Source organism: Nycticebus coucang, chromosome 2 (genome assembly GCF_027406575.1).
Source record: "Nycticebus coucang isolate mNycCou1 chromosome 2, mNycCou1.pri, whole genome shotgun sequence".
Classification (NCBI taxonomy): domain Eukaryota; kingdom Metazoa; phylum Chordata; class Mammalia; order Primates; family Lorisidae; genus Nycticebus; species Nycticebus coucang.
This window is the reverse complement of record NC_069781.1, coordinates 13,313,115-13,335,039: the sequence shown is the minus strand read 5'-3', so window position 1 is coordinate 13,335,039 and position 21,925 is coordinate 13,313,115. Positions and strand designations below refer to the sequence as shown.

At 41.0% G+C, this 21,925-nt stretch overlaps 2 protein-coding genes across 11 annotated transcripts in view; both read right to left on the bottom strand.

Moving 5' to 3' along the window:
- The window catches only part of DENND1A (DENN domain containing 1A), a 536,096-nt gene that overhangs the window by 458,548 nt on the left and 55,623 nt on the right, over positions 1–21,925 (bottom strand). The window lies entirely within an intron of this gene.
- LOC128566327 (tRNA N6-adenosine threonylcarbamoyltransferase-like) lies at positions 4,331–5,460 on the bottom strand. Of its 2 annotated transcripts, XM_053563077.1 has the most exons (2): positions 5,091–5,460; positions 4,331–4,994 (listed from the first exon to the last, which is right to left on the bottom strand). In XM_053563077.1, the coding sequence occupies exons 1-2, from the start codon at positions 5,256–5,258 to the stop codon at positions 4,494–4,496; spliced, it is 669 nt and encodes a 222-aa protein (XP_053419052.1). In that variant the 5' UTR covers positions 5,259–5,460; the 3' UTR covers positions 4,331–4,493. The 2 variants fall into 2 exon arrangements, with proteins under 2 accessions (XP_053419052.1, XP_053419041.1); XM_053563066.1 differs by having other exon boundaries at positions 4,331–5,459.

Here is a 21,925-nt window from a genome sequence, read left to right as displayed (position 1 = left end):
TCTGGGACTACATGTGCCCACCACAACTCTTTTGTTGTTGTTGCAGTTGTCATTGTTGTTTTAACTGGCCTGGGCCAGGTTTAAACCCAACAGCCTCAGTGTATGTGGCCAGCACCCTACCCACTGAGCTATGGGCACTGCCCCAGAAAAAATTTTTTTAAGTTACAACTTATAAGGATTCCATTGTAAAAGCTAGTTATGTAGTAGCATATTTAATAGCAAAAAAACCAAAACCATTTACTGATGGTGAGTTTATTAAACAATGTATGGAAAGCATGGCAGATAACCTCAATTTGCCCTGAAAAAAAGGGAGATATTTCTAAAATCAGTTTCTCTCACCAGACTATAGTCAGGTGAATTGAAGAAATTGAAAAATCTGCCCAAAAAAGTTTGGAGAATAGGTTGGACACAGTGGCTCACTCCTGTAATCCTAGCACTCTGGGAGGCCCAGGCAAGTAGACTGCCTGAGCTCAGGAGTTAAAGACGAGCCTGAGCAAAAGCAAGACCCCAACTCTACTAAAAATAGAAAAAACTAGCCAGGCATTGTGGTGGGCACCTATAATCCCAGCTACTCGAGAGGCTAAGGCAAGTGGATTGCTTGAGCCCAAGAGTTTGAGGTTGCTGTGAGTTATGACACCACAGCATTCTACCCAGGATGACAGAGACTCTATCTCAAAAAAAAAAAAAAAAAAAAAAAAAAAAGTTTGGAGAGTAAAGTTGCTAATTTTAAATTATATGCTTTGGCAATGTATGACATCTCAAATGCTACAAATACAGTTCAACTTTCCATTTTTATTAGAAGTACTAATGGCAATTATAACATTACTAAAGAAATGGCTTTTTTGTGCCATTGAAAAGCACAACTAAATCAAGAGATTTATATGAAGCAGTAGAAAATACATTAAAGCAATTTTCCTTAACCGTTTTCTTTTTTTTTTTTTTTTTTTTGAGACAGAGCCTCAAGCTGTCACCCTGGGTAGAGTGCTATGGCATCGCAGCTCACAGCAACCTCCAACTCCTGGGCTCAAGTGATTCTCCTGCCTCTGCCTCCCAAGTAGCTCCTGCCACAATGCCTGGCTATTTTTTGGTTGCAGCTGTCATTGCTGTTTGGCAGGCCCAGGCTGGATTCGAACCTGCCAGCTCAGGTGTATGTGGCTGGCGCCTTAGCCTCTTGAGCCACAAGCGCCGAGCCTCTTGTCCATTTTCAACACACCTGATAGAGTTAATGATAGTGCCATGGGCAGTGCCTGTGGCTCAGCGGGTAGGGTGCCGGTCCCATATGCCGGAGGTGGCGGGTTCAAACCCAGCCCCGGCCAAATTAAAAAAAAAAAAAATGATAGTGCCCTGACAGTAGGTAAAAGAAAAGGACTTGTAAAATTAATAGAAGACAATGCAATTGCCACCCCAAACTCACATTTGATGAAGTGTCATTGCATAGTACATCAAAACAATTTATGTGCAAAAGCTTTAAAAATGGATAACATCATGCAAATTGTCATCAAGACTGTGAATTTCATAAGAGCCAAGGGATTGAATCCTTGCCAATTCTAGGAATTCCTTAATAGTATTAATCCTGACTGTGGCAACATCATTTACTTTTATGAAGTAAGATGGCTAAGTTGAGGCCAAATGTTGAAAAGAATTTATACTTTGCTACATGTTGTCAAGTCATTTATGGTATCAAAAACCAAATTTCTGCCAGAACTTCATGATCAAAACTGGCTTATAGATTTAGCATTTTTAGTGGATTTAACCACTCATTTAAATGAGTTAAACATGCTTCTTCAAGGTGAAAACCAACTTATCAATACAAAGTTTCAAACCGTAACAGCATTCCAAATGAAAATGAAATTATGGCAAGTTCAAATTAATGAAAACAATTTTAAGCATTCTGACATGTTGGCTCAACACAGTCCTGTGAACAGTGAAAAATATGGAGCCTTGCTTTTCGATACAAGAATTTGATATCAGGGGCGGCGCCTGTGGCTCAGTTGGTAAGGCGCCGGCCCCATATACCGAGGGTGGCGGATTCAAACCCGGCCCCGGCCAAACTGCAACCAAAAAATAGCCGGGCATTGTGGCGAGCGCCTGTAGTCCCAGCTACTCGGGAGGCTGAGGCAAGAGAATCGCTTAAGCCCAGGAGTTGGAGGTTGCTGTGAGCTGTGTGAGGCCACGGCACTCTACCGAGGGCCATAAAGTGGGACTCTGTCTCTACAAAAAAAAAAAAAGTAAAAAAAAAAAAGAATTTGATATCAGATTTCAAGATTTCCAGGAAAATAATCAATATTTTGGTGCATATGCAACTCTATTTTCAGTTGACATAAACGTTACCTGTCAGCTTTCAGATGAATGCAGAGCTGCAATCTGACATTCAACATCGAGAAAAATTTGATCACATCTCTTTACTGGATTTTTGTAGGTCCTATCTTCCCAGAGACAAATATCCCTTACTTCACAATCACAACTTATTCATGTCATTGCTTTTTTGGCAGCACCTACATTTGTGAGCAACTATTTTCAAGAATGAAGCATGTTGAGTAAAATCAGAAACAAAATATCTGATGAGCACACCTTGAGAACTCACTGAGAATTGCAACTACTTCCATCAAACCAGATATGGATGCTTCAGTTTCTCAAATGCAATGTCAAATATCCCAATGGTTTTACTTTGCCCACTTTTCTTTTACTTGTATAATAAAAGTATCAAAAAAAAGACTTTTCATTACTCAGATATATACATTTTCTACATTAGTGATCACAAACTCGGGATCTGCTTGACAATTTTAAAAGACTCTTAACAGGCCCCCGTATAATTAGGATTATTATGTGAGGACTTTTTTGCTTACCTGTGGTGGCATATATCACAAAAATATCAGACCTTTTTTTTGCTCATCAGCTTTTTGTTAGTGTTTATGTATTTAATGTATATCCCACAACAACTCTTCTTCTTCTGGTGTTGCCCAGAGAAAACAAAAAGGTTGGTCAGCCCTGCCTTATAGGTAATGGAACAATACTAGAAGGTTTAAGTGGAAGAATGGCAAAATTACATCTGTTTGAACACACACATCAGCCTAACAGTAGGACAGATGATGGGTTCTAGAAGGGGTAAGATGCCAGCCAACAAAACCAATTAAGAGACTTCCTCACCTAAGCAGGGTGAGGCAGGGAACAAGGGAGAAGAGGGTGGCAGCCGTGCACGGGCGTGTCCAAACTCAAGGTAAAGAATGCACTCACTCAAAAGGACTCACCCAGCATGGGTGTCAAAGCCCAAACTGGATGAGGCAGGACGGCATAGGCCTCAGAGACCCAGTGAATAAGGAGGGTATCCACACGGGGAAGGGGAGTGGTGGCCATGATGACAGATCAGTCACGCACAGGGATCAACTGAATAAGTAGGCATATTCATGATAATGAGAACCAGTTGCCTCACTGCCAAAGAAAGGAGTTACAAATATTTAAAAAGGGAAAACTAGAAAGAATCTTCTGGTATTAGTTGAAATTGGAAATATTATGAACTCACACTTTTCAACATTCATATAGAAACATGTGTACACATTGATGTAAATACATGTCTGTCCACAAACACTAAGAAGGCCGAGGAGAAGCAAACCCCAATAGTAATGAATACACCCAGCACCCAGATTTTGGCTTTTATTTTATTTTTTTGAGACAGCCTCAAGCTATAGCCCTGGGTAGAAAGCCATGGCATCACAGCTCACAAGCAACCTCCAACTCCTGGCTCAAGCGATTCTCTTGCATCCACCTCCCAAGTAGCTGGAAATACAGGTGCCTGTCACAACGCCCAGCTATCTTTTGGTTGCAGCCATCATTATTGTTTGGTGGGCCCGGGCTGGATTCGAACCCACCAGCTCAGATGTATGTGGCTGGTGCCTTAGCTGCTTGAGCCACAGGCACCAAGCCCAGATTTTGGCTTTTAAACAGCATTCTCCAAGGAAAGGAACCAGGTCTCCTTGGAAAATGGCAGATTTCAGGGCTAAGAAAAAGAAAGTAAAAAATTAGTATGGAACATCTTGTGTCAAAGGCAAAGAAGTAACCAAAGAACGATGAAAACAGAACAAAAGAACACACTCCTCTTGGTCAAAGCTGAAACTAAATAATGCAATTTATTCAAATAATAATTTGAGTAATTCATTAACAATCAAATAAAAGAGGAAACAATGAGTCCAAAATCAAATAAATAAACTGGAAGTTTAATGGAGAATGGGACATTTATGTAATTTCACAGCACTTTCCCCCAAAACACTAATTACAAAATATTAATAAATTAATAAGTCAAGAGTAACTAACTTTTCTTTTTTTTTTTTTTTACAAAACCAAAAATATTTTATTGCTGAGTCATCTTGGGTTTCCAAAAGGGACCTCAAGCCTTTCTTGGAGTCTATATCTTTGCTAGGACTTCCACATCAGGACACAGATTTAGCCCAGGGTTCTTGGGCTCCATCCACTTAGGGAACTAAATATTGTTAATCTTGTTAGTCCCTCCAGGTCACTTCTACTTCATCTGTCCGATACCTCTGTGTGATACCAGAATCACTGAGGGGGGTCCTGTGTCCAGCCTGAAACATCTCCCAGCCGGCCTGGGCTATCATGGCTCCATTGTCAATGCAGAATCTTTCATCCGTGGCAAAAAGCCGGGCTCCCCGTTCCTGGCACATTGTCTCCATCATCTCCTGTAGCCTTATATTACACCCCACACCTCTCACAATGAGGGCCTCCTGGGAGCCACAGTGCGCCATGGCTCGCTCTGTGATCTCTACCAGCATTGCAAACACAGTTTCCTGCAGGGAGAAACACAGATCCTCAGGAGTACACTCCCCTGTGGCGAGCATCCGCTGGGCTATATCCTCAATGAAAGACAGGATGCCTGAGAATGAGACGTCCATCCCTTTTACAGTGTATGGCAACTCAACTAGCTTCTTGCCTCGCTTTGCCATCTGTTTAATGTTGTAGCCTGGACTTGGGTCATTGGAAATCTTCAGCACTCGGGCAAAACGATCCAGACAATTACCCACAGCAATATCAATGGTTTCCCCAAAGATGCGGTAACGATGTTCTGAGTATGCAATCACCTGAGTATTCCCTCCACTGACATACAACACAGTGGGGCTGATGGCTCCGGTGATGAGACGACCCATCTCAATGTGGCCTATGCAGTGGTTTACACCTAGCAATGGTTTATTCCACAGTTGGGCCACAGTACGGGCCACAACAGCCACAGAAGCCAGTGGGGCACCCATGCCAGGTCCTTTGGTATAGGCAATGCAATCAACATCCTGGGAAGTTAATCCAGCCTCTGTTAGTGCTTCCTGTAGCAGGTCTAGGACAACAGCTCGGTGGTGCCTGGCAGTATCACCTGGAAGGAATCGGAGCTACGGAAGTCTTCGCTAGTCCGCGCTGGGCTCCGGATTCCCGAGCACAGAGGAAGAGAACAAGCCCGCAGGTGCCAGAAAGCATACGTGGGGGGGGACGCTCCACAACTCCCGCGGTTGGAGCGCCAGCGCTGTCACCGCGACCAGTCAAGGCCCCTTCAAGGACCTGTCTTCGTAAGTGCCAGGACGCTGAGCTGGCCTTTGCGTCTTCAATTCCTACCTAGTTCCCCATCTCTCCGTCGCCCAGCTTAACCTTCTCCAGTCGAGTAACTAACTTTTCAACAGAGAAGCTTGTCAAACACTACCTATTGTCGGGTGGCGCCTGTGGCTCAAGGAGTAGGGCACCGGTCCCATATGCCAGAGGTGGCGGGTTCAAACCCAGCCCCGGCCAAAAACCACAAAAAAAAAAAAAAAACAACTACCTATTGTCAAGTGATCTTCATCAATAATGGGACAAAACAAAATTAAATTGTACATTATATGAGAAAAGCACAATATCACTATGATATTCCTGTCCAAGATGGCTTGGCCTAAATCTAATCATAAGGAAATACCAGACAAACCCCAGACAAACCCAAACTGAGGCCTATAATCTTCAAATGTCAAGGTCATGACACAAGGAGAGACTTAGAACCATTCCTGACTGAGGGAGACTAAAGTGATATGAAATTAAATATAATTTGTGATTCTGAACTGATCCTTTTGCTTTAAAGAATATTACTGGGGGCGGTGCCTGTGGCTCAAAGGATTAGAGCACCGGCCCCGTATGCTGGAGGTGGCAGGTTCAAACCCAGCCCCAGCCAAAAACTGCAAAAAAAAAAAAAACATTATTGGGATAAGCAGCAAAACTCTTAAGAATTAGAAGGCAGTACTGTATCAATGTTAATTTCCTCATTTTGATGACTGTATTGTGATAGAAACGTGGGTTTAATTGGATATGAGGTGAGAATTTAAGATAACTTTCAGGTTCCTGGCAGGTGAAGGAGTGAAGAGGTTCTAATACCATTCAACATTCAGTAAGACTCTAGAATAGAAGGCATAGTTAGGATTGACATTTCAAGTTTTGTTTTGAAATCAGCCTTACAAATTGATGGAGAACTAGAGGAAGGACCCAAACCTCTGTGAAAGAACAGGCTTAGCTCAGATAATGAAAATAATCAACCACTGTCCCTTCATTTGCTTGATAATAGTCACTGTCCTCTTGTTTGCTTCTCTGTAATTGCTTACTCAAGACAGCACAGCTGTTAGCTGTAAAGATTCTTAACTTTTCTCTGTAGATAACATGGCCTGTTCAGAACCTAGGGGTAGTTTTTGAGATAAGTACTGCATTCCAGTGGACTGACTGACCCACCCAGACCAAGAAACTGACTCAACTGGTCTTGGACTCCCACCCAAGGAACTACATTTCAGTAGGAATGGCTGACCCACCCAGATAGAAGCCTGTACCAAAGGACTAATGGTTCCACCCCAACCTAGCCAATCAGCAGACCCTGATTCTCTGCTCACCAAATTGTTTTTTAAAAAACCCTGTCTCTCCGATTCTCAGGGAGGCAGATCTGAGAAATTCCTCCCCTGCCGCGCTTAGCACTATGTGGAATAAACACTTTCTCTCCCTGTCATCTCTGGGCACTGGCTTCTCTTGGGCAGCAGGCAGATGAATTTGGTTGGGCAGAAACAGTTTTGCTACCTGGTCAGGAATTGGGATAAAATGCTTGGTGGATGGGAGAGGTTAAATTCAACTTGAGATGCCTGTGCGGCATCCAGAAGAGGCTGCTGCTAGGTGGTGGCTCACCCCTGCAATCCTAGCACTCTGGGAGCCCGAGACAGTGGACTGCTTGAGCTCACAAGTTTGGGACCAGCCTGAGCAAGACCCCATCTCTACTAAAAATAGAAAAACTGAGGCAAGAGGATCACTTGAGCCCAAGAGTTGGAGGCTGCGATGAGCTATCACGCCATGGCACTCTACCCAGGGCAACAGCTCAAGACTCTGTCTCAAAAAAAAAAAAAAAAGCTGACATTGCAGGTTTGGCACTCAGGAGTCTAGGCCAAAGACACAGACTGAGAAAGTATGAGTCTGTGGATGACGGTAGAAATCCTCACACTGGGAGAGTCTATACTCCATCACATTCCATAAACAATGACACAACTTACAAAAATACATATAGTTAAAAGCTAAAAAATATACATGTAAGCCGTATGCCAGGAATAATAGCATATAAAGATGCATACCCAAAACATGCACACAAAAATAATAGCATACCAAGAAAAAGCTAGAAGGCAAATATGTTCCTAAAGTTCCCGAGATCTAACCAAAGCAGAACGTAGAGCAAAAAGGAGTCTCTGGACACTGCATCTGAACATCCATCTGACACCGAGCATGTGCTCCTGAGTTAGTATCTACTACAGTATAAGCCTCTTCCTTTATGAAAGAAAATAAGGGCAGGGCAGCACCTGTGGCTCAAAGGAGTAGGGTGCCAGCCCCATTTATGGGTTCAAACCCAGCCCTGGCCAAAAACTGCAAAAAAAAAGAAAAAAGGGCATATCATTTTCTGTCCACTATTAAAACAGGCTTGTACTTTAACATCACATACATAAAACAATCTAATATTCTTTTAGTCATTAAAAAATACAAATCTGGCTCAGTGCCTGTGGCTCAAATGGCTAAGGCGCCAGCCACATACACCTGAGCTGGCGGGTTCGAATCCAGCCTGGGCCTGCCAAACAACAATGACGGCTGTAACCAAAAAATAGCCGGGTGTTGTGGCAGGCGCCTGTGGTCCTAGCTATTTGGGTGGCTAAGGCAAGAGAATCGCTTAAGTCCAGGAGTTGGAGGTTGCTGTGAGTGGTGATGCAACAGCACTCTACCCAGGGCAACAGCTTGAGGCTCTGTCTCAAAAAAATAAAATAAAATAAAATACAAATCTATTTCCATAAATGCTTTCTCTTCATTTATAGGACCTGGAATAAATTAAGAACATTAATAAAACTAACTAATATTTGCAAGGGGTTCACATTTGGAAAGGCATTTTTATTTACTACATATTATTCCATTCAGTCCTTACAACCTCTAATGCAGGTGTCCTCAAACTTTTTAAACAGGGGGCCAGTTCACTGTCCCTCAGACCATTGGAGGGCCGGACTACAGTTTAAAAAAGAAAAACTATGGCCTGTACTCCCAGCTACTCAGGAGGCTGAGGCAAGAGAATCGCTTAAGCCCAGGAGTTGGAGGTTGCTGTGAGCTGTGTGAGGCCACAGCACTCTACCGAGGGCCATAAAGTGAGACTCTGTCTCTGCAAAAAAAAAAAAAAAAAAAAAAAACTATGAACAAATTCCTATGCACACTGCACATACCTTATTTTGAAGTATAAAAACAAAACAGGAACAAATACAATTCACACCGCCGCATGTGGCCCATGGGCCGTAGTTTGAGGAGCCCTGCTCTAAGGTAATGAACAAGGCAGATATAGACCAAATTTTACAGATAAGCAAACAGGTTCAGAGAGATTAAATTTACTTATCCCAAATTAGAACACATGGCTTGTAAGTAGAAGAATTTGGAATGTAACTCTAGTTTTCGGACTCCATAGTTTACTAATTCATTTATTCATCCATCCATTAAAAAAAAATTTTTTTTTGATACAGTCTCACTTTATCACCCTCAGTAGAGTGCCACAGAGTCATAGCTCACAGCAACCTCAAAATCTTAGGCTCAAGCAATCCACTTGCCTCAGCACCCCAAGTAGCTGGGACTATAAGCAGCTACCATAACACCCAGCTAGTTTTTAAGAGATGGAGTCTCGCCCTTGCTCATGTTGGTGTCAGACTCCTGAGCTCAGGCGATCCACCCACCTTGGCCTCCCAAAGTACTAGGAATACAGGCATGAGCCACCATACCCGGCCTATTCAAATATTTTTGTTTATTTTTATTTTTGAGACAGGATCTCACTGTCACCCAGGCTAGAGTGCAGTGATACCACCATAGCTCCCTGCAACCTCAAACTCCTGAGTTCAAGCAATTCTCCTTGCTCAGCCTCCTGAGTTGTTGGGACTGCAGGTATATACCACTATACTCAGTTAATTTTTCTATTTTTTTGTAGAGATGGGGTCTGCTATTTTGCCTGGGCTGATCTCAAACTCCTGTCCTTAAGCAATCCTCCTACTGTGGCCTCCCAAAATGATAGGATTATAGGTATAAGCCACTGCACCCAGCCTCAAATATTTATTGAATGCCTCTCAGAAAACATTGCCCAATCTGTATTGTTGCTGTAAATATTAAATAAAAGAGCCTGGGAATGCTTACAAAGTATAAAGCCTATATAAATGTTACCAATTTCCAAACCATCATCATTAGGTTGCCCATTTTAAAGACATTATCCCTTTCTTACATTTTGGGGGAACCAAATATGATACAGAAATAGAAAACATGCATGACATTTTGTTGGGACATATTGAGAAATACACATCTAGGAGAGGAATGGGCTAAGACGGAGCTGGATGGGGAGAGGATAGACCGTGGAAGACTTTGTCCTGCTAAGAGCTTGACTTTAGCTTGGCATGACAGAGGACCACCGAAAGATATTAGAAGGAAAATACCTGGTCTCAGCTGTGTTTTTAAAAGACCACTTAGACAATAGCATTAAATATGGATGTGAAAGAAATCATAGAGGCTAGTTAGGAGGTCATGGTCATTGGCTAGAAAAGAGAAGGTTACCCCTGAGCTAAGTGAGGGTGTCACTTAATTATATGCTCATTTTAATCTGTAACATGTTGTCTCTGTTCTCTAAAACCCTAAAGGAACCCTGAGGGCAGGCCAACAAGCTCTTAGAAAGAACAAATTTTAAACAACTTATACAAATGTACTAAAGACAACTGAAAAACTAAGACAGAGAAAAAAAAAAAAAAAAAAAAAATAAGACAGAATCATCCCTGGGAGTTACAGTGTATAATGACTACTCTTATATCATTCTTTTTTCTACAGGAAGCCTACCTTAAAGTCATTAGTTCATTGTTTCTTTTTAAGCAATTAAAGTTTTTAATCAGTTACAGAATTCTCCGTAGTAAGACAGAACAGCTGACGTCAGATGCACTATGCTTTAAGCAAAAACTATCACTCATTAACAAGATTACCTGTTGTGATTAAATAAATACAAACTGTTTGCAAAGTTTGTAAATGAGTCCAACAGCATAAAAGTAAAACTTACACTTAACACAAACCTTATTTTTTTAACTCGTCAAGCCCATGTAACAGGCAAAGCAATCCCTCAATTCTCACAGCTGCCTGTTTCCCCAATGTATTGCCTAATAAACACCTATATTTCACCTGCTGCTACTTCAGCTTACTCAATTGTATCTGCTAATAATGCCTAGGCATGTAGAACAGAACAGCAGTCCAGAAAAGCAAGCCCGTGTCCTCTGTCACACAAGATAGTTTCTAATAATGCACTGGGTCATAAAAGTTGAACATATTGTGAAATCTCAAGACAGCTATTTTGTGGAAAACATATTCATTACATTTACAAAAAGCTCTTAAATCTTTAGTAAAAGATGTCATTAATTTATGGAGCCATGGAAGTCTATAAGGAGTGTCAGCGAGACTAGTAGAGAAGAGGAAAGCATTTCATCTGGCCTCAAACTGCAAAGTTCATGTTTAATTTGACTGGTAAGAGTCAGACCACATACTCTTTATCAAACTTGGACAGGACGTTAAAGGTAGGCTAGTTCAAGGCCTATCGCACACTTCAGAATAAAAATCCCCTGTAAGACCCTGACCAGTGATTACATAGCCTATTCTGCCATCTCAATTTAAGAAAAAAAATTCTCCTTCAAATATTCAAGTTTCAATTTGGCAGTTAATTTCAGTCTGCAGTTAAAAGGCACTAGCTGTCAGTCAGATCTCTCACCCAGTTCCCTCCTGAAAAGAAAAACTGACAGATCACAGGAGCTTTCTTTTGTAAACCAATTCTGGAACTTTCATGCTTCTTATTTGTTAGGTTAAAGGTTAAATTGCTGACCTGTGCCCTCCTGCTTAGCGGCCTTCCCCTTTTTCTGTAAAGCTTTATTTTGGGGCTGTATTTACATGGATTAGTCCCTTTTCACGCTAAGAAGGAATCTGTTCACAGCCAAAGCCTTAGTTCTGGTTGTACAAAAAGCAGCCACAATTATTCACCACTAGACAATGACCATATTGTGGATTTACAAAAAACCCACCCCAGCCATGGAAAGATCTGTTCTTGCTGCACAAAACAATAGAAGAAAAATCTTATCAAGCATTCAAGAGAAAGCAAACAAAGCAAGCCCACTGTGAACTTGATGAAGATGTCAAGCTCCTTTAAAATATATATATATAAATCAACAAAGAGGGGTTTTCTTGTAAAGTCTTGGGAGTGAGACTTTTTCTACTCTGAGTTTCCCTTTCTGGTTAAACACAGGAGCAGCAAGACATTGACAGCCAAGACCAGCAAATGTGCCACTTTCTAAGCACACTTACAGACACTCTTTTAAATGCACAATGCAAAGAGGCTTTCCCTTCCAAATATGCCCAGTGCACATGCCAGGCAAATCATTTTCAAACTAGTACCATTTCTACACAGGTTCTTTCTGCAAAAGTAAATTCCCACCCCAACCTCTAAAGAATGAACATAGGTTATCCCCACAAGTCCTAACTAATCCCTAACAATAAAAAGTTTAAGAAAGTATTTTAAAGTTCATTAGGTTTAATTAAACCATAACTCCAACAAGATTTCTTCCTCTGACATCCATGAAGTATTATACTCAGCTTGTTTCTTTGGGATACATTTGAATGTTTGTCCCTAGTCACAGAAATAGCTTTCAGGAGAAATGCTGTATATTTATAAGGTGAGGACTTCACAGCTGCTACAAAAACCAAAGTCTGGTCCTGAGTCCTCTAGGACACAGCTATCTAATAAGACTTAAGAGTAAACACAAAGAATTTCTCCTACCAGGTCTTTAGGTAGAAGGTTTCTATTATCTATAGGCTAACATGACCTAAATTCTGCATCGGAAGAAATGTTCTTCAAGTAAAACAAAAAAGTAAAACTTCACCAATCATAGAAGTAGGTATTAAAGCAACCTAAAAATCCATAAAACGTAACTTTAAAAAAAAAAAAGTGATGGTACTTTAGTCACAGAGCAAACTACTAATTCAGTAAATTAATGCATTTTTTTAATCTCAGAAAATGGCTCTTACAAATTCTTACAATTTTGGACTTAGAAAGACATTTCCATCTGTAACACAGTTTATCTTTGGCATAGCCCTGCTCAGCCTCCGTTCCTTAATCTTCCTCTCCATCCTCCATCTCCCACCCAAAAAGGCAATACCAAAGATTTGGCCACAAAAGTCCACATACGTGAGAGTATGATTAATTCATCTGATTTGAAAAGGGGCTGAATTTATAGGCACAATAATAGGCAACTGGTTGATCAAACTATAAAACTCTGATGCAGCCATCAAAATTTGATGAAAATGTTCACAATAAACATTAAGGTCTTACTTTCCTCATTTAAACTGTACACCAACTACAACTATGTCCAATGGGAATACACAAAATTTAGAAGTCAGACTGGGATGGGAGTGGTGGCAGTACATATCTCCTGCTCAAATTTTCCATGTTTAAAGCACTTTTAGTATAAGTGCTCTGAAAATGAGAAAATTCTGCCCCATGGCCATACTGAGAGGACTGTGACAACTACAGAAAACATTCCTATGCATAGCCAAGACCCAAGGTCCAGCTGGCTTACTTTGATTTACAAAATTTATGATCCCCAAGAAAATTAGGATGGCACTACAAGGCCCAGACCACAAAGTAGGAAGTACTCAAACTCCTCAGCAACTTCTAGGAGGAATAAGATTAGGGCACAAGCTACACTCAGAGTCGATTCAAATGTAAATGCTCTGCTTCCTCTCAAACAAAGATAAACTCTCTCAGAGTTAATAGTTTCTCCCTAAGAGATTCATCTCTCTTTTCAACCTAGAGGTATGTTTTGGAGAAAAGGAAGAAACACATGGTGGGGCTTAGAGCAAAACCTTTTAAATTCTTTGTCATAAAAGCGGCAGAGTAAAATACATTTCCTTTACTAATCCTTCGAACACTTGTTAAACTCAAGTGTGCTGACAAATTTGCCACTGCAATCACATTCGGGTTTCTAACAAGTTAAAAAAATACTTTGGTTGTACTAAATTGTATTACCATCTTCCCTGAACACCAAGTGAGAATTTATGCTGCCTTCGCAAACTGTTGAAAGAGGCACTCCCTAGGGAGAAATAACTTTTGGCACATTGCAGAGCAAAGCTAAAGTTACAAAAGCAGGCTAAAATATCTCTTTCACCACGCATATATTTTCTCTCCCCTCTCTCTTTCTGTCTCTCTTCACCCAACACTTAAACATGCGATGTCCTCTATAGCAAGCTGAGTACGGGCGTACAAACTGCCTTGGAAGACCCTGCGCCCTTTACGTACGTGGGCTGGAAAACTTTCAAATTAAGATTTACGTTAATATGAAGGGGGTTTTATAAGTACCTTTTCCACGTTGTTGGAACTCTATTAACAAAAACTCCATATTGCTTCACCCAATAAAACCCAGAAAATCATTATCAAGAGTTGCAAGGACTCTACAGTCCCCCAAGCTAAGAAAAATAATATAGCTGTCCTTCTGTGTCAGGAGGCTGCAAGAATAGAAAACAATAATTTGATGTGACAGGAAAAGAAAGAAAAGTAACTAGGCACTATTTTTTTACAGTCCGTATTTTATTTAATTCTCACAGCAGCCCTAAAAGATAAGTACTAGTGAACTTAGTTTGCAAATGAGAAAACTCAACAAAAAAGATGAATAACTTCCCCAAGTCAGACTGCTATATAAGTTGCAGTGCCATAATTAAGACCCAACTCCAAAGCTCTTCCCACTACACCCACTGCTTCTGCTAGAGGAGAGGGTGGGGAAACAGCTTTTAGTGACACAAATTCCCATGATGCCAGACCACCAGGCAGTTTCCCAGGGGTGGCAGAAAAAGCCTAAAATGTAAAAAGTGCAGGCTGCCGCTGAGGCCTGGGGTAAATGCCTCATTGTACTCTGGGAAGTCTGATGGACACTTACTAAATGGAGAGGAAAAGGCATTCCTCGCCTAGCGAGACGAATGTGAGTGCGCCTTCCTTTAAACTTTTCATCCTGAGCACATCTGCTCATAGAAAAGGCAGAGGAACATCTCTTAGAAAAATTGCTGAACAGAAAACTGCAACAGAATTCTTGCCTCAAACATAAATACTCTCCCCCTAGATCCACCCACGGATTTCCATTAAAAAACAGAACACAGCAAATGGAGCAGGCATTCTACCCATTGGAAATGAGATATTTGTCAACAATAAAACTTCAGTGATTAATCAAAATATTAAGGTTCTGTCAATGAGTTGGAATCGCACCAACTCATTTATTGGCCCAACAGATATGTACGAGTCACTGTTCTGGGGGGGGTCACATCAATGAACTCAGTGAAAGTCTCTGCCCTCGTGGAGCTAGGCTCACCCAGATCGCACAAGGTCCCTTCAAGCTTGTCAGAATCTGACTGAAAGTCATACTTTTGATTAATAAAAAGAAAAATATTCCCCCAAGGTTTTACAAATACTTTTCCTTCCGCTGGAATGTCCTCCCCCATCCCAAGCACCTATCACACTTCTAATAAATATCGCTGAATGGATTAACTGTGTGCTTTTTTTTTTTTTTTAATCTTTCAAAACAAGAAGGGAAAAATGCTGTAGTCAGCTCTAAATCTCAACTTAAATTGGGTCTAGACTTGAGCTTTGATCCTATACCAGGCCCAGAGAAGCCCAAATAAAACCTGAGTCAACTCAATGGCCATTCAGCAAACACAAGAGAAATTAGGTCAGCTTGTTCCAGGGTTCACCCCAGGGATTAAGAACATTTTAAAAGCCTAAACTGGACTTGCTTGGGCTGTCGGGGTAAAAAAGAAACCTAAAGAAGCTTCCCCAAAGGCTTGGGGCCTGAAGCGGCCTTAGGACTGGCCCCACTGCCCTGCTCTCAAGTGCACAGAATCAAAAAGCCCAGGGTAGGATCAGGTGGCATGTCCCCAGGTTAGTCTCCCAGTGATCCTCGATTGCTAGCTTGAAGGATCAAAACAAAAAACAAAAAACCAAAAACCAAATCCAACTTATTTTCAAACTAAGGGGTACTCTGTGCCATGTCCTGTGTGTGATTTTTTTAAAAAGTTTTTCCTCGTTTAGTCTTCACAACATTATGAGATATTACCATCATCATTCCCACTTTACGGTTTAGGAAACTAAACAAGGAGGGAGAGTAAGTAATTTGCACCAAATCTCACAGGGATATGTCCCAAGTGAGAGAACCAGAACTTGAATCCAGATGACCTGACTCTAGAAATCACGCACGCAACCAAATTTCACTAATTATATTTGAAAGGGTTGAGAGGAGGCATTATTTCTAACAACCAAAGTAGGAAGTAGGAAGAAGTAAATTAAATGTTCTGCTTAGTTGATTTTTATATTTCATTGAGGGCCAGGACAAAAATCTTTTTCATTTCAGCCTTTGTAGAAAATCTTTGCCAAACAGTTTTGTCAATTTTCCTTTCACAGTAAGTACAACCTAAAAAATGAATAGAAATTTCTTTTGATATTCAAGACTCCAATTCCTTAGGGCCAGTGCAGGTGGCTCATGCCTGTCATCCTAGCACTCGAAGGCCACGGCAGGTAAACGGCTTGAGCTCAGGAGTTTGAGGCAAGCCTGAGCAAGAGTGTGACCCCCATCACTACTAAAAATAGAAAAAAACTAGCCACGTATAGTGGTGGGTGTTTGTAGTCCCAGGTACTTAGGAGACTGAAGCAAGAGGATTGCTCAAGACCAAAAGTTTGAGGTTGCTATGAGCTATGATGCAACGGCACTCTACCCAGAGCAACTGAGTCAGACAATGTCTCAAAAAAAAAAAAAGACTACAGTTCCATCATTCTGAGTTTCTGTGATCACTAATGCTAAGGACAAAAAACTGGGCTAAATATACATTAACATTAGACCATATTCCAGAAATGGTCTGTTTCAATAAATCTCTAATATGAGCTTATTTTCTCAGCATCTGAGTCTCTCAAAAGTAGACAGTTTAAAAACTCTGGTAATTGAGGATTGATCATTGGGTTCTTGTTAAACTTTAAACACTTAAGTGGAAGAAAAATAAATATACGTTGATCATTTTCAATTATTCATGTGCCAAAAGTACATTTTTCTGAGAACTCAGAATTAATCTTACATTTTCTGAAAAAGAAAATTGGTCAATTCAGGCAGTTTTCTTCTCATCAACTTTTCGTATCTTTTACATGATAGTAATTACTTTTATTCTAATGTTTGAATCCTTTCAAAAAGAAATTTACATAAATTCTATCAGAAAACAAGATTTAATCTCAATATCACAATTATAAGCAGTTGTTTTTTAAATTGGAGTTTTAAACTTAAGGATGATGTTAAGTCACCACAAGAATGTCTAGTTTGTACTACTTCTTGTATTAATATTTTAATACATATTATCTTTAATTTATAAAACAACAGGCCACGTAGATATAAGTCTCATTTAAAACAATAGGCAAGGGTGGCGCCTATGGCTCAGTGAGTAGGGCGCTGGCCCCATATACAGAGGGTGGCAGGTTCGAACCCCGCCTCGGCCAAACTGCAACAAAAAAATAGCCGGGCATTGCGCCTGTAGTCCCAGCTACTCAGGAGGCTGAGGCAAGAGAATTGCCTAAGCCCAAGAGCTGGAGGTTGCTGTGAGCTGTGAGACAATAGCACTCTACTGTGGGCAACAAAGTGAGACTGTCTCTTAAAAAAAAAAAAGGGGGGGAGGTCTTCTATAGCCAGGTGCCTAACTCTCTGGGAGGCCAAAGCAGGTGGACTGCTTGAGCTCAGGAGTTCCAGACTAGCCTGAACAAGAGTTAGATCTCATCTCTACTAAAAACAGAATAACTAAGCAGGAGTAGTGGCAGGGCACTTGCAGTCTCAGCTACGCAGGAGACTGAGGCAAGAGGATCACTTCAGCCCAGGAGTTTGATGTTGCTGTGAGCTATGATGCCATGCATCTTATTCAAGGCGAATGAGTGAGACTCTTGTCTCAAAAATAATAATTACATACATACATACATGAATACAAGCATCTTCTAAGCATTTAAAACATGAGGTCGGCTCAGCACCTGTGGTTCAAGTGGCTAAGGCGCCAGCCACATACACCTGAGCTGGCAGGTTCGAATCCAGCCCGAGCCGGCCAAACAACAATGACAGCTACAACCAAAAAATAGCGAGGCGTGGGTGGCGCCTGTGGCTCAGTGAGTGGGGCGCCGGCCCCATATACCGAGGGTGGTAGATTCAAACCCAGCCCTGGCCAAAACTGCAATAATAAAATAGCCAGGCATTGTGGCGGGCACCTGTAGTCCCAGCTACTTGGGAGGCGGAGGCAGAAGAATCGCTTGAGCCCAGGAGGTTGAGGTTGCTGTGAGTGGTGATGCTACAGCACTCTACTCAGGGTGACAGCTTGAGACTCTGTCTCAAAAAAAAAAAAAAAGAGGTCTAGGCCAAGCATGGTGGCTCATGCCTGTAACTCTAGCACTCTGGAAGGTCAAGGCAGGTGAATTGCTTGAGCTCACAAGTTCCAGACCAGCCTGAGCAAAAGTAAGACCATCTCTACTAAAAATAGAAAAACTGAGGCAAGAGGCTCACTTGAGACCAAGAGTTAGAGGTTGCTGTGAGCTATGATGCCTTGGCACTCTAACCTAGAGTGACAGCTTGAGACTTTGTCTCAAAAAAAAAAAAAAAAACACATGAGATCTAGTCCCTGTTTTATGGTACTAGCACTCCACTCTCCACATAGTGTAGCATAGATAATGCATGAAGAATAGGCAATAAAGAATTTCTGGGGATATCAGTCTTATGCAGCAATTTAAGAAAGCTGAAGACCTACATTTTTTTTTTGTAGAGACAGAGTCTCACTGTACTGCCCTCAGTAGAGTGCCATGGCGTCACACGGCTCACAGCAACCTTTAACTCTTGGGCTTACGTGATTCTCTTGTCTCAGCCTCCCGAGTAGCTGGGACTACAGGCGCCCGCCACAGCGCCCGGCTATTTTTTTGTTGCAGTTTGGCCAGGGCTGGATTTGAACCCGCCACCCTCGGCATATGAGGCCGGCGCCCTACTCACTGAGCCACAGGCACCGCCCAAGACCTACATTTTTAAGCATTAAAACTTTATCATAATCATTTTAGTTATAAGTATTTCCAAACTAGATTATACATCTCACCACTGAATATTTTGAATGTAACATTTTCTTGATAGCTGCAACGGACATTTGTTTTGGCTGCCATTCTCTTTTCTTCTGGTAATAGCACCAGATTCTCCTCTGAAGGAGTACCCTACTCCATTCTTAGGCTGTAGGACCTACATGGCAATGTATAGTACCCAGCCCCACATACACACTCCTTATCCTCCAATCAACACCTCAGAGTCACCTACAAAGAATCATGGTGATTGGTTCATAGACGGGTAGATAACCCAAAGAGGGCCTACCTATGACAACCAGCCCTCTTTATGTAGCTAAACTGATAGACTATAAGCTTAGCTTTGTTAGTAGCCATCTCTGCCATCATACAGAGAGGACTTGCCCAAAATGAATCCAACCCACTAAAGACAAAGAACCAAGAGATACAGCAAATCTCTGAAACCTACATAGAAGACCTAGATGCAAGGGACACCATACCAGTTTTACCACTGGACTATTCAGTGTTGAGAGTCAGTAAATTCCTTTTGTGTTCAAGTCAGATTTAGTTGGCTTTCTGCCTCTTCCAGTGAAAAGGGTCCTGACTAATACAATGATTTAATGTCAACAACATGATCAGTAACTGTGCTAGACAATGTAATACCAAGAAATCCTCAGGGCTAAGGGCTTTTCCATAAATGAAGAACTTAAGTCTTAATGGATGGACTCAGAAAAATCTTTGTCTAGTTAGTTTAAATTTTCTATTTCTTATCTATGTTAAATTGATAATAGTTGCTGAATAGAAGAGTTCTACATAAACTCCTACCTTAAACAAAAGTAATAATTTAAAACAAAATCTCCACTTATAAATTTCCATGTACCATGCACTGAGCATTCCCATTCGATTCTTTCAACTGTATAAAGTATGTACTATTCATGCCCACATTCTATAGTTAAGAAAATGAGGCTCTGAGATTGGCATTTAGAAGATAATTTTTAAAAATTCACAAGTCCATTCTCATGTGCATTTTAAAGTTTAGTAGGTCAATGAATTCCTAGAAGACTAAAGGCCTAATAGTGTGAGTCACTAATATAGCAAGAAGAAACCCACTGCCACGAATAAATCAAATATTATGAGAATCTCCTCTATCATAATTTACACCCATATGGACTCTGAATTGAACAGTTTAAAAACAGGAAGAAATCTGGAATCTGCTTCAAATAACTAAGCATTAAGAAATTACATGGCTTACTTTCTGTTACTTTCTAAGAACAGCAATTCAAAATCATGCTACATAATCAATTTGGAGCATCAGCATAGTGTAATAAAAAGCACGAGCTTAGAGCAAGGATATCCATATAGAATTAATGTAAAATTCAAAATGAAATCTCGGTAGAGACAGGCAAATTGAGAGAGGCATGTAGGGAGGATTCAAAGATACAAAATGTTCTGTTCTGTGAGTGGTTGGGTACATGCATTTCCATTTACTCCTTAAACTGTATACATGCATACTATATCATTTGTGTCATAGTTTTCAGAAATTTCTTTAAAGAACATAGACTAGAATTCAAATCCCATCTCTGTCCTTTGGCCAAGTCACTTCCTTTCTGTAAGCTTTAAGCACTCACTGTTTGAGGGCCTACCACACGCCAGGCACTCTTCTAGCAGCTGGAATACATAGGTATGAGCAAGACATAATTTCTGCCCTCATGGAACCCCATTTTTCTTACCTATATTATTGGGATAATGCTTCTTACTTCATAAGGTGGTGGACAATAGTTTTATTATAATGAGCTCCTCTTAGGCTTACCTCTAGTTTAAAGAAATAATCATTATTACAGTAATCTTGAGAAAAAGAGACCAAGGACATTGTATTTCTCAAAGCTACCTCTGAATTTTTTAAATCAGTTTAAAAAGTACGCTGACATGAGGTTCTTCACCACTATCCCAAACAAGATTTTCCTCTAACTAGCATGTCAAGTAGTACTTAGAGTTAGGAAAAGTTTTGTGCTTTTTTTTTTTTTTTTTTTTTTGAGACAGAATCTTACTTCGTCGCCCTCGGTAGAGCGCTGTGGCATCACAGCAACCTCCAACTCTTGGGCTTAAGCGATTCTCTTGCCTCAGCTGGGACTACAGTAGCCTACCAATAGGCATCCAGCTATTTTTTTGTTTTTAGCAGGCCAGGGATGGGTTCAAACCCACCAGCCCTGGTGCATGTGGCCGGCACCCTATCCACTGAGCTACAGGTGCCGCTGCAAGTCAGGAAAAGTTTTAAAAATGTTTTTAATAATCCACATCTTTTAAGCGAGTGACCATTTTTCCCAACTACCCTAACAACAATTAGGCTCCAGAACTTAATATTCCATAAAATGGATTCACTTTCACAGGAAAATTCAAGACAGGAAAATTTGTAAAAGCTGAATAAGGCTGACAAAACAAATACCCACCTACAAAAAGAATCCCATGCATAGTTCATGAATGGAACCACATCTCCCCTGATGTTCTAGAAGCCTGATTTCTCTTCCCCAATATTAACATTACCTAACTTTTCTTTTTTTTTTTTTTTTTTGTAGAGACAGTCTCACTTTACTGCCCTCACTTTACTGCCCTCGGTAGAGTGCCATGGCGTCACACGGCTCACAGCAACCTCCAGCTCTTGGGCTTATGTGATTCTCTTGCCTCAGCCTCCCGAGCAGCTGGGACTACAGGCGCCCGCCACAATGCCCGGCTATTTTTTGTTGTTGCCGTTTGGCCGGGGCTGGGTTTGAACCTGCCACTCTCGGCATATGGGGCCGGCGCCCCACTCACTAAGCCACAGGCGCCGCCCAACATTACCTAACTTTTCTAACCACTGCCTGTGCAGGTAAGATAATATTAACCAGTTATTTTTTGGAAGATGCTACAGGAATGAAGTTAAAATGCCGGTTCTACAGTTAGGTAGTAGTCCAAACTGGTTCTTGAGCCTCAGTTTGCTTACACTTAAGTCCCATTTTAGAGAGCTGTTCAAGGTTTAAGAAAGTACTATTAGAAAAAGTGACTGGGACATAAGGACTCAGTAAAAGTTAGCTATTTTATTACCCTTGTTCAAAGCTTGTTGTGATTCACTACCTTCATTGTTATTGAAAAGGCTGGTGATAATTTAATGACTCTCTATTTTAATCTGGAATAAAACTTGACTCTCAAAAGGCCTTCCCCTAATATTACCTCTAAAGAGACAACATAATTTAAGTCAATTTTTTTAAATGTTTAATATTGATCACA